This window comes from Podarcis raffonei, chromosome 17 (genome assembly GCF_027172205.1).
Source record: "Podarcis raffonei isolate rPodRaf1 chromosome 17, rPodRaf1.pri, whole genome shotgun sequence".
NCBI classification, from domain to species: Eukaryota; Metazoa; Chordata; class Lepidosauria; order Squamata; family Lacertidae; genus Podarcis; species Podarcis raffonei.
Genome location: NC_070618.1, coordinates 31,886,515 through 31,898,886, shown reverse-complemented (window position 1 = coordinate 31,898,886; position 12,372 = coordinate 31,886,515). Strand labels below are relative to the sequence as shown.

Here is a 12,372-nt window from a genome sequence, read left to right as displayed (position 1 = left end):
AGAGAAATTTGATCCTTATCTCTCCTTGCAGATAAGTCTTTGGATGTTACTAACTTGTCGACATTTTTACTAGCCTGCTTTTCTTCCTCTTTCATTCTTCTCCAGGAAGCAGGATGCTCGCGTACGAGACGCTGTACAAGTCTACACAGAAGACTGGGTCATGGTCCAAAGAAAGTAGGTTGGGTAGCTCTGCACCTCTTCTTTGAGAAAGGATAGCAAAGACTGATTCTTTGTTATTGCGGCGGTGGTGAAATTTGCTGACAGTGCTTAATCTTTTTGGATGTGGATTAAATATGGACCTAACAGAAGGAACCTTTGGTAGGGGAGTGCTGCATTTCAAACTGAAAAAAGATTTTAAACAAACATTCTTCTAACTAAAAGAACCTATTAGACTCCTTTTACTTCCACCTGGACTAGCCGTGACTTGCACACCTTCCCACAAACTGTTATTCACCCATCCTTCAGCCCTCTGAAGTGTCAATGGAAGGGCTAGAGAAGTTGGAGGGAAAGTCCTAACTTTCTATGGAACTTCCTTAAGATTGCATTGGAGTGAATCCTTGCACTGTAATAATTGTATCTGCTTATAATTGACCATTTGATAGCCAGAGCCCTAGTTGCCCAAGTCCTTTCAATTACTGCATAATTATTGCTTCAGCAATCATTCCGTAGTGGTGGAAAAGTTGCTTCATTCAAATGAGCGATAGTATATGTTCTGGATTGTAATCTCAGTTTTTGGGAGTCTTTCAAATAGAGTTCACTGTTTTGTTTTGTTTTAAAAATATTTTTATTCAAGAATTTTTCCATATAAACATAACATACATAAACATACAAAGACAAAAACAAAACAAAAAACATGTACCATTTCATATCCTAATTTCTTATACCTTCCTTCCCCGACTTCCTCATGCCTCCCTTTTCTGTATTCCAAATTCTTATCAATTACTCAGCAAATCTTCCCTTATTTTAATTTAAGTTTAAGCTAATCTTCCTTATTCTCCTTGTCTTAACCATTACTAATAGTAACCGTTTACTTTCCAATCCATCATCATTCTAACTTTCATTAACTTTGTGATATTTCTTTAAATAGTCCTTGAATTTTTTCCATTCTTCTTGCGCTGTTTCTCTTCCCTGGTTTCGTATTCTGCTCGTCATTTCTGCCAAGCCCATGTAGTCTATCACCTTCATCTGCCATTCTTCCAGTGCAAATAGAGTTCACTGTTAATTAATAGTGCCTTTTGGTTCTTGCATAACAAGCATTTCAGTGCCCTGCCTTGCAGCCTGTGATTGATGACTTGCTTTCCTAACCAGGTAAACCCAGTGAGTAGATACGAAATACTAAAATACTAAAACTAAATATTAAATACTAAAGCAGATTAAAATTCACACCAACCTTTCTAAGCCTCAGGGTAGGATTGTCTAAACAAGAAAGTTTTTAGCAGGTGCCGGAAAGAATTCGGTGAAGGTGCCTGCTTGATATCAATAAGCAGGGAGTTCCCAAAGTGTAGGTGCTGCGACACTAAATGATCAAATTCTAACAAATGCAGAACAGGTGGCACATGTCGCAGTGCCAGTTCCACTGGTCAAAGCAGTCAAAGGGCACATGGGGGTAAGGTTATATTATAGGTAAACTGGTCCCAAGTTATTAAGGACTTTGTAGCCTAAGAGCAAGGGACGTGGGTAGCACTGTGGGTTAAACCACAGAGCCTAGGACTTGCCGATCAGAAGGTCAGCAGTTCAAATCCTCGTGATGGGGTGAGCTCCCGTTGCTCGGTCCCTGCTCCTGCCAACCTAGCAGTTCGAAAGCACGTCAAAGTGCAAGTAGATAAATAGGTACCACTCGGGTGGGAAGGTAAACGGCATTTCCGTGCACTGCTCTGGTTCACCAGAAGCGGCCGGAAGCTGTACGCTGGCTCCCTTGGCCAATAAAGCGAGATGAGCGCCGCAACCCCAGAGTCGGCCACGACTGGATTTAATGGTCAGGGGTCCCTTTACCTTTACCTTTTAGCCTAAGAGCAACACCTTGAACCTGACCTGGTAGCTGATCGGCAACCAGTGCAGAGCTCTGAATTATATGCTGACAAGTCCTCACGTCTGTCAGCAATTGTGCTGCAGCATTCTGTGCAAACGGTAGCCTCCGGCTATAAAATATCCACATAAAATTTTTCAGCAAAGTTCTCAAAGCAGTTTAGGGCAGCAGTTCCAAAACGGCTTGCTTTTACATTTAGACTGTTCCACAAAGGACATACAGGCCGTCTTGACAATATCACAATTTCCCTCCCTTCCAATTTTTGGTTTTCCTTCTTCCTGCCTTTCTGGTGCTGCTATTTTTTCTTCCCCTCCCCCACTCACTCAACCAAATTGTGCTGCAAAGTTCCCCTAGCTTTATGGCAGTGGAGGAACCCCAATGAGACACCCTACAATAAACTGGGTTGCCCAGAAGTATTCATACAAAACATCAGGAAGCAGCCAAAGTTTGCATACAAAAAAAGAGAAATGAATCTCTCCTTGTTAGTGAAGTTAAGACATCTGTGTTTGGCATAAATTATTTAAATGCACAGCCTTAGGTTGTCCTCCTACAAGCTTTTTTGCCCTATCAGTTTCTTTTAACAAAACAAACTTTTGAGCTAGGTTTGTTAAGAAATAAAGCTGGTCTTTTGTATTAGGTTTTTCTTTTTAATTTTGTGTGTGTGCTATGGCTGCTTCCAGTTTAACATAAGCTTTTCATCGTATATCTGACTTGCTAGAATTTTTAATATAATACATTCTCAGTTTTTTAACCATTTTTATTTTGTGACTGGACAATTGTTTAATGAATATTGTATGATCTTTTTAGAAAAGCCCTTGACAGAGGCATTTTGGGCTGAAACACATTGGCCGCATTGTATAAAGGAAAGAAGCCACCCCCTTTTTGGGGGACCTCTGAGATTAAATTATCCTTTTTGCGTACCTGAAATATTCATATCAAGGTGAATGGCACCTTTGTAGAGGTCGATGTGATTGTCTTTTAAAGTCTCTGCATTTTAAGTCGCAAAGGTTCCCAGCAGGCATTATCATCACAGTTTCTTCTGCCCTGGTTCAGGTACCAAAGGCTGAGCACCATGTACAATGCTATTACGGCCGAGAGGCAAAGGGAGAGGCAGAAGGGGCTGCCTAGGCAAGTCTTTGAACTTGATGAAGTAGCTGAAGAGCGGAGCAGCCAGGGGGATTCGGTAAGTCAAGTCAGATTTGTAAAATCTAGCATGTTGGAGCAGCTCTTCTGTGTCCTCTATGGGATCCATGAGCAAAGACTCACAATATAATATGAAAGACCATCTTTTTGGGGAGTGGGTGGAGTTTTGTCAGTTTGCATTTCTTTTCTTTTTAAAATTTTTATTTACACTTTTCAGGTTTATACATTTCACTAATTATACAATCGTTTTGACATTTCAAAGTTTGACTTCCTTCCCCCTCTTTTTGCGGTTCCAAATTAACTTAATTGCATATGCAAATTAACTTAATTTGCTCATTTATTCATCTACTTTAAATATGTACTCTTATAAAACTGGGGGTTATTACAATAATCCTGCCAATGTTCTTATCTGTTTACAATCTATCTGTAAATATTCAATACACCATTTCTATTCTTTTGTAACAAGTTTGATTTCTTATTCTTCTGGTAAGTTTCACCATTTCTGCATATTCCATAAGTGTTTGTATCCATCATTCCTTTGCTAAGAGTCACTTCGCATTTCTTACTGCAGAAAGTATTAATCAGATGTGTAGAGATCTTTCCTATTCTACTTCATTCAAGAGGGTTCTGGAAGCTTCTCTGTGTGAAAGAAACAAGCAGAAAGTTCATGATGTTTGGGTTATTCCTTCAGAGAAGCTGAGTACAGCTAGCTTAAACTTGTTTTGTTATCTCTTCTGTGAAGGTCATGTGGAATATAATAATAGGCCAGAAGGAGCCTGGGTTTCATTCTCTCTTTCTATCTCTTTTCCTTCTGGTGTGGTGTTCTGTACGTAGTATGCTTAGTGTTAAGGTTTAGTCTTACTGTAAGTTATTGTAAGTTTAAGTTAAGTCTGCTGCAACTGGATTTCTTATGGACAGTGCCAATCCTGAATGTATTAGATTTGTGACAATTATGCTCACTGGCCTTCAGTAGCAGTAAAGCTCTTCTGGATGGAATATTAATTGCCTCTGGTCTATTTTTTGGGAATCCTGCAATGTGTTTAAGTTTTACTCTGCTAGTTCTAGTGCGGGTGACTGGTGGCTGTGGCAATGGCTGCTGTCAATCGGGCGCTGCTGCAGCATTTGGGCGGGTGATTGGCAGCTGCTGACGGCGAGCAGAAATACAACTGGATGCTTCTGCATCATGTCCCCCCAAAAAAGCTCAACAACTCTAGGCAATTTCCCCCCATTTTCTCAATTTTGAGACCCCCAAAATAGGGGGGCATCTTATACACAGGGGCGTGTTATACGTGGAAAAATATGGTATGCTGAGCCTGGCGAAATGCTCTGGGCTGCTGTGCATTTGCTAGATGCTCCGTGAAGTTTGCTGTTGTCGGTAGAAAGACAATGTGGCTCACGGCAAGGCAATGCCGTGGACAACAAGGCCTTTTACCATAACATCAGGTATTCCTTGCCCCTTCCAGGATGACCTGAAGCGCTGCTCCACCTCCCTCGATGATACACCCCGTGGCAGCTGGGCCTCCAGCATCTTTGACTTGAAGAACTCTGCAGCCGACTTCTTGTTGCGCTCTCTCTTGGTGCGCACTGCCATCGAAGAGACTGACCGCACGAATGAGGAGCTGCGCAAGAAGAACCGGCACGGTGAAATCCTGGCTCTTTACCCGGCCCCAGATGAGGTGAGCGCAGGCCCTGAGATTCCAGTAGCTTTTGCATGATCCTGTAGCATCCAGGAGATGGCAGGCATGTTTGGATGTGGGCTGATGAGGATTAGAAGGTGCCCGTTTGCCTCTTGGGGGCAGATACCAGGTTGTGCAGAGGATGCTTTGATGGCCACAGACTTTGCTGAGTGGTAAAGGTTGGAGGAAGAACAACCACAGTTGTCATTCTTTTTTAAGTGGTTTTGTCAAGAAAGAGGAGTAGGAGGGATCATTACTTTGCCTGGCACCCCTCCTTTCCTCCTCCTCCAGAGATCTCAGAACTGTCCAGTCTCTTCCCTGCCCTACGACACTCTGTTTGGACTCACTTTTGTTCTAGCAAGCTCCGATACTGTTTTCCTAGCGCTAAGCACATGACTGTATAGATGATGTGCTTCTCTTTATCTTTTCAGGATGAGGCAGTAGAACGCTGCAGCATCCCAGAAGTTCCCAAGGAGCACTTTGGTCAGAGGATCCTGGTGAAGTGTTTGTCTCTGAAGTAAGTCACTTTTTATTTGCCAAACCAAACTCAAAGTAGGACATACATGGAAGTTTGGGTCCATTGCAGTGCTTTTCACAAATGCTTCAGGGTGCGATGCTGTGCAAAGGGTGTGAGGCCCTGGCTGAACTTTGTGTCAGTTTGCATTTCTTAGTGCAGAAAGTATTGATCAGATGTGCAGAGTTCTTTCCTATTTAATTAATTCAAGAGGGTTTTGGAAGCTTCTCTGTGTGAAAGAAACAAGCAGAAGGTTCGTGATGTTTGGGTTATTCCTTCAGAGAAGCTGAGTACGGCTGGCTTAAACTGTTATCTCTTCTGTCAAGGTGATGCTGACTTTAATAATAAGCCAGAAGGAGCCTGGGTTTCACTTTCTCTCTTTTCCTTCTGGTGTGGTGTTCTGTACATAGTATGCTTAGTGTTGAGGTTTAGTCTTATAATAAGTTATTGTCTGCTGCAACTGGCTTTCTTATGGACAGTGCCAGTCCTGAGTGTATTGGATTTGTGACCATTATGCTCATTTGCCTTCAGTAGCAGTAAAGCTCTGCTGGATGAAATATTAATTGCCTCTGGTCTATTTTTTGGGAATCCTGCAACGTGTTTAAGTTTTACTCTGCTAACTATACATAGGAGTTCTGCTCTGGTTCAGTATTGAGTAGAATTACATGACACTTTGCTGGAGGATTTCAAAGCTGTCTCTGCGGAAAACCAAATTCTGAATCTAGGGGTCCATTTCTTATGCACTATTCTCATGCCTCTGTTTCCAGTCATCTCATGGTGGAGAACAGCACTGGCACTAGGTTCAGTCCATACAAGAGGCCCCCATGCTAAATTGCAAACAACCTGCAATTGCCTTGGGAAGAAGGCACCTTGTTGCTTTGCCAGGAGGTGCCCATGTTCATGGACAACACAACGTGCACTGCTGGCTATGGTTGATGTATGGTGGTTTTCTCACCGAACCATCTCTCTCTCTCTCTCTCTCTCTCTCTCTCTCTCTCTCTCTCTCGTACCCTTCCATGGAGCAGGTTTGAGATCGAGATCGAGCCGATCTTTGGATCGCTAGCGCTTTACGATGTGAAGGAGAAGAAGAAGGTACTACTCTGTGATTCTGAGCAATACTTGTCTTTACAGCTAGAAGCAGGACCATTTTATAAAATGGGCAGAGAGCAAAGCATAGCAAGGTAGGATGCAAATTGGTCAGTTGCCTAAAACTGCTGAGATGTTAAAAGACTAGTTTGATAGACATAGGAAGCGCTGGGTTGGAGATGCTCTTGATTATGTCCATGCAGCACATACACAAGGCTACTTGATGTGTCTTCTTACTAGTTCCCCTGGAATCAGAGCAGTCTGCAGTCTCTTCCTGTTCTGGAACAGGTAGGAACCGCCTCCAGACATTTTGGAGGAAAGGGGGCATTTTCTCCCCTAGCTATTGCCCTGCCTTCTGTTAGTGTTGCCAACTCTTGTGGGTTCCTGCCTCAAGCGCTTCCTTCTAGTTAGAGGAGTTTCAAAGGCAGGAGAATGAACTGCCTCAGCTGAGCCAGGAGGGAAAGGTGGATCAGAGCATTCCGCAGGCAGCAGCTATGCAGGCGCCTTCAGATTGTGCTTTATCTGACCCCTCACTCCCATCCCAAGGACACAGGGTGACTTCAGCTGCAGTGAGAAGCCTAGCCAGCTGCATGCCCTGCTGCCTTTAGTCTCTGTGCATTTAGTTCTCTCTGGCTGGATCTATACGGATTTTTAAAAACGCTATAGAAAAAAACGATATAAAAGCTCTTAATGGAAAATCCCATTGGCGACAGATCGTTGCTCTATAGCACCATCTGGTGCCGCATGTTTGTAACACAGTTATAACAATATACAGTAGTACCTTGGTTTATGAACTTAATCCATTCCGGAAGTCCATTCTTAAACCAAAGCGTTCTTAAACCAAGGCGTGCTCTCCCATAGCAGCGGTGGACTCAATTTACAAATGGAACATACTCAACATGTTCTGCTTCCAAGGCAAAGTTTGCAAGCCAAAACACCTACTTCCAGGTTTGCAGTGTTCTTAATCCAAGTTGTTCATAAACTAAGCTGTTCTTAAACCAAGGTACCACTGTAATTGACAAGTGTAGCTGAGACCCCTCTCTTCTGCCCAGCACAGTCTCCTAGGTTTGACTGTAGTAAGCGCCTCAGGAAACTACTGTGTGGAACCAGGCAGATCTGGCAGAAGCCAGTGGGAAACGGGGCTGCTGCTCTCTGGCTGCAGGAAGGAGAAGGCCCAGGTGTCTTGTTACAGTAGTGGTGGTGACAGCAAGCCAGATTTCAAGACCACAGTGGATAGGCCTTGTCCAGATCTAAAGTCCTCTGACTGTTGTGGTGCTCCCAGCTTTGTTGCTTTTATTGCTGTGACGGGTCGGGAGTGGGTCTCGAGTGCATGGTAATTTTGCCTGGCTTCTCCCATTTCCCCAACTTTTCTAGATCTCTGAAAACTTCTATTTTGACCTCAATTCGGAGCACATGAAGGGGCTTCTGCGAGCGCACAGTGCCCACCCTGCTATCTCCACGCTGGCTCGCTCCGCCATCTTCTCCCTCACACATCCTTCTCCAGATATATTCTTAGTGATCAAGGTGAGATGTTTGATCTTCAGTCACGCCTCCAAAGCTCATTCCCCTTCGCAGCCATTCTGGCAAGCTCTGTGCCTGCGGTGGAGGCACATATATTCTGCCTCCTTCTGTGAGTGCAGGAAAATAGCTTGTTTGAGCTGGGCATCAGAATTAACAACCTGAGAATCTCAGCTGTCCTTAAAACAAAACAAAACATGTTTCTAGTTCCCATGGGTTTGGAGGGAGATTTGAATGTGTGTGGGCAATGTCTAGCAGACTCTCTGAAACTGGAGTGAGGTCTGGGAGGGCCCATTCTTTTTCATTTTGCTTATGGTTTTGGTTAGCTGAATGAATAATGCAAAAGAAGCATAAGCAAGAGAAAAGTAATTACATAGTGCAGAACACAATTTTGTTCTCCTTGCCCCATATTTTCTTTTCAAGCACTGAGTAAGCCCAGCTCTAGGTGCAGGACTTTTCATCTTTCCTTAGCTTCAGGGACAGCTGAGAGGACTCTCTGAATGCAGGCCCCTCTCGTCAGGGCTAGTAGTAGAACTTGAGGTGGAGCTCACAGCATTCTCGGTTTAAAATTTGGGAACGTCCAAGGCATCTGCTAGACTTCATCACCAGTAACTTGCTTTTCCTTTCCCTGCCCAGCTGGAGAAGGTGCTGCAGCAAGGGGACATCAGTGAATGTTGTGAGCCATACATGGTCATGAAGGAGACCGATGCTCTGAAGGTAGATGGAAGCAAGATGAGGAAGCAGTTGGGTTCCTGGCCATGCTGTGTGTGTGTGTTTTTGTGTGTGTGTATGTATGTGTGTATGATAAGGAAGTAGTTGGGTTCTTGGCCATGCGCTCTCTCTCTCTCTTGTTGATTCAAGCCAATAAAAACCAAAAGCCAGCGAAGTTCAGAGGGAATTGGCCACCCTCCAGGTGCCCGGCTTGAATCCTTGTTGACCTCCTGTCTGCGACTCCCGGCAAGATCAAGGCGAGGTCTTACTCGGCGATTCTTCCCAACGTGAAGAAGAACACACCACTCCTCCCCCCTCCCATTGCTAGGGAGGGGAAAGAGACAGACAGAAATATATTTACATGCTTTTATTCCTGTCTTTCCAGCAGTACAGAGAAATCATGTCTGTACACTGTCATCACCAACTGCAGAGAGAGAATAACTCCACCCATGTACTTCCAGTACAGGGTCATGTGCCACTCTGAGCTAACATCCGGTGCTCAGTGCACAGAATAGACCGTCCCTGGTTCCCACGGTACAGTCCCAAAACATCAGCTTCCTGTTTTGCATTCCAGCCACCTGGAGCTCGCTTCTGCATTGCTCCTTTTTCGTAACATCTCTCTCTCTGTGTGTGTGTGTGTGTGTGTGTGTGTGTGCGCGCGTGCGTGTGATAGCTAGCTAGCATGCTAGATTTGGCCCCGGGTTTCAATTCTACCTGTATCATTAAATCCCTGGGTGCCCTGGGATGACCTCTTGCATGTTCTCAGTGGAATGAAAATGGCCTGCTTTACAGGTTTATTTTATGGCTGGATGTAGTAGGGGGTTCAACATTTACAGTTTGGTCATAGTAATGGTGAAGTTCCCCCCCTTGTGCTTCCTTTTTAAAATTTTATTTATGATTTTATATTTTTATACATTTCAATAATTTTACAATCATTTTCACATTTTGGAAATCGACTTCCTTCCCCTTCTTTCTGCGGTTCCTTAAATTTATTTTTTAAAATATTTTCTGCATATTCCAAATTAACTTAATCATTTATGCATCTTTTTAAAATGTATACTCTTATAAAACTGCAGGTTATTACAGTAATCCTGCCATTGTTCCTATCTGTTTACAGTTTATTTGCAAATATTCAATAAACCATATCCATTCTTTTATAAAAAGTTTGCTATCCTGATTTCTCCCCCCTTGTGCTTCCAGAACAAAGAGAAGCTGGAGAAGCTGCGGGTGGCAGGAGAGCAGTTCTGCACCCGTCTGGGAAGGTACCGCATGCCATTTGCCTGGACTGCCATCCACCTCGTGAATATAATCAACAGCACTGGGATGCTTGAGAGGGATGCTTCCGACTCTGAGAGTGGTGAGTATAGTGCCGTGACCAAGCTCTTTGAGAAAGGATGTTTCCTGTCCTGTGGGGAGTTGCCTGCTGACTCTGCTTTTTCCCAGTTACATGGAGCTTTTGTCCAAAGGAACATCGGGAACTGAGGCAGTGTGATGTAGTGGTTAGAGCAGGCATAGGCAAACTTGGCCCTCCAGATGATTTGGGACTACAGTTCCCATCATCCCTGACCACCGGTCCTGTTAGCTAGGGATGATGGGAGTTGTAGTCCCAAAACATATGGAGGGCCGAGTTTGCCTATGCCTGGGTTAGAGTGTCAGACTGGGACCCGAGTTTAAATTCACAAATGGTCATGAAGCTCACTGGGTGACCTTGGGCCAGTCACACACTCTCAACCTGATCTATCTCACAGGGTTCTTGTGAGGATAAAATGGGGAGGAGAACTTTGTAAGCCACTTTGAGCTCCTTGGAGGAAAGGTGGGATACAAATGTAACAACAAACAACAACAACAACAACAACAACAACAACAACAACAACAACAACAACAACAACAACAAGGCATTACTGGATGGGAACTCCCTGTGTCTAGGCTGCCTGGTAGGTGAGGATCATGGTACAAGATGGAGTGGGTCAAGGAAGAGAGGAAAATGCCAGAAATTGCACCGTATGTTTATAATCAGAAATGGGATGACTTGTAACTGGCAGTTGTGCATCACAGGAGTAGTTTAAAGCTGACTCACCGCATGCTAGCATTACAAACAGAGTAAAATCAAGCCACAAATTTGCAGTCATGTCCATGCAGCCCTAAAGCTCGCAATACAGAAATTTAGAATGAGGTAGTTCATTTATGCTCATGAGCTAGAGACTGAGACAAAGGAAGCGGCAGTTTCTACGTTTTGCTCTCCTTTCTTCAAACAAGGGTATGCTGACTCCTTCAATCTATCAGCAGGGAAAAATTGGGGATGAGGAGCATCTTCCGAATGCTTTGTACGGCAGACCTCAAGTGTAATTTGACACATTATACCATGTCTACTAGAGCACGCAAACAGGGTTTTTTTATTCGGTGGACTTAACTGCAGGGGCCTCCTGGTGTCTGTACATCTGCCTCCATAGAGCACAGTGCAAAGTACCACCTCTGTAGCAGACTCTGACAGATTAAGGGGTTTAGTTTTCTTGGCCACGATCAATCATTTATCGCTTAAGTGTAAACCTGCATGACATGAGTGATACAGCTCCCCTTCGTTGGGCTGGAGATTTTGAAGTTTGTTTACATTGCAAATTGTAAGGTATTTGTCAAGGGACAATGCTGCACTACTTTAGAAAAGCTGCTTCCAGTGTTATTGTGGGACACCTATTGGTTTTGTAGAAACAACTCTTCTAAGTTATTGAGGAAGCTTGTGGGTAGTTTCTGCAAAATGCCTATTAGCGCTACCATTGCGCTGTTGTACAGCGTTGTGGTCTCCATTAGGTTTGCCCTCACAACAACCTTGCAAAGTAGGCCACATCCCCCTCCCCAGTGCTGTGGACATGAAGCTGAGAGGCAGTGATAGCCACTCACCTAATACCACACATGAGTTCCTAGCAGAGCCCGGTTCTCTTCTCACTGTAGCCTATTGCCTAGATATGACTTCTTATTTGTGCATGTGTGTACCTCAACTATTGAACATATCTTTCTCTGTTCTAGATCGCAAGGGAACCTGGAATGAGCGCAAGAGGAAAACATACGAGCGCATGAGTGTTGGGGAGGAGATGTGCAGCTTCAGCAACTTCCGCCCAGCTACCCTCACCGTCACCAACTTCTTCAAGCAGGTGGGAGGCTTGGAGTCTGGGCTGTCTGGACTGAGTCATAATATCACTGTCTTTTGGTTTTCACATCTGTAGGAGTGCAGCTAACAGGACCAGAGATTTGCAGGCAATTACCTGTTTGTGCTAGAGAATTTTCTCTTTCCTCATAAGAAGCTGCGATTCTTCTTTCATTGTTTTCCCCACTCAGCATAAAATGCTGGGAAATGGGTTGAAGGTGGGGTATGGTCACAGCCCAGGGCCCAGCAGGTTCCTGTGCCTTTATTTGCAGGGCTCCTCCTTTTCTTACAACAAAGATTTTCAAGCACTTTCCACAAGAGTCTTCAGTGCGTGTTCAGAACTTGTATACTCCAACAGAGCTTCAGATCCTTGACAGAACCTTCAAATGACTTGCAATTTATGACTTTGAAAGTTAAGTTGTATACAATGAAGTATATGTTCTGGCAGAGTCTTAAAATGAACCTGAGGAATATCGCAGGTGCCTCTCACATCTACTTGTTTGGCAACGCCTTCTCTGTAGTGGTGCCCCAGTTGTGAAATTCCCTGTCCCTAGAGGCT

At 44.1% G+C, this 12,372-nt stretch overlaps 1 protein-coding gene across 8 annotated transcripts in view; it reads left to right on the top strand.

Moving 5' to 3' along the window:
• Window positions 1-12,372, top strand: part of DOCK6 (dedicator of cytokinesis 6) — a 103,981-nt gene that overhangs the window by 18,102 nt on the left and 73,507 nt on the right. For 7 of the 8 annotated variants that reach the window (XM_053372183.1, XM_053372177.1, XM_053372184.1 and 4 more), the window contains exons 4-12: window positions 106-174; window positions 3,080-3,209; window positions 4,633-4,845; window positions 5,277-5,362; window positions 6,385-6,451; window positions 7,820-7,969; window positions 8,600-8,680; window positions 9,875-10,031; window positions 11,696-11,820. In XM_053372183.1, coding sequence (XP_053228158.1) covers window positions 106-174; window positions 3,080-3,209; window positions 4,633-4,845; window positions 5,277-5,362; window positions 6,385-6,451; window positions 7,820-7,969; window positions 8,600-8,680; window positions 9,875-10,031; window positions 11,696-11,820 — 1,078 coding nt within the window. The other variant, XM_053372185.1, reaches the window with a different exon arrangement.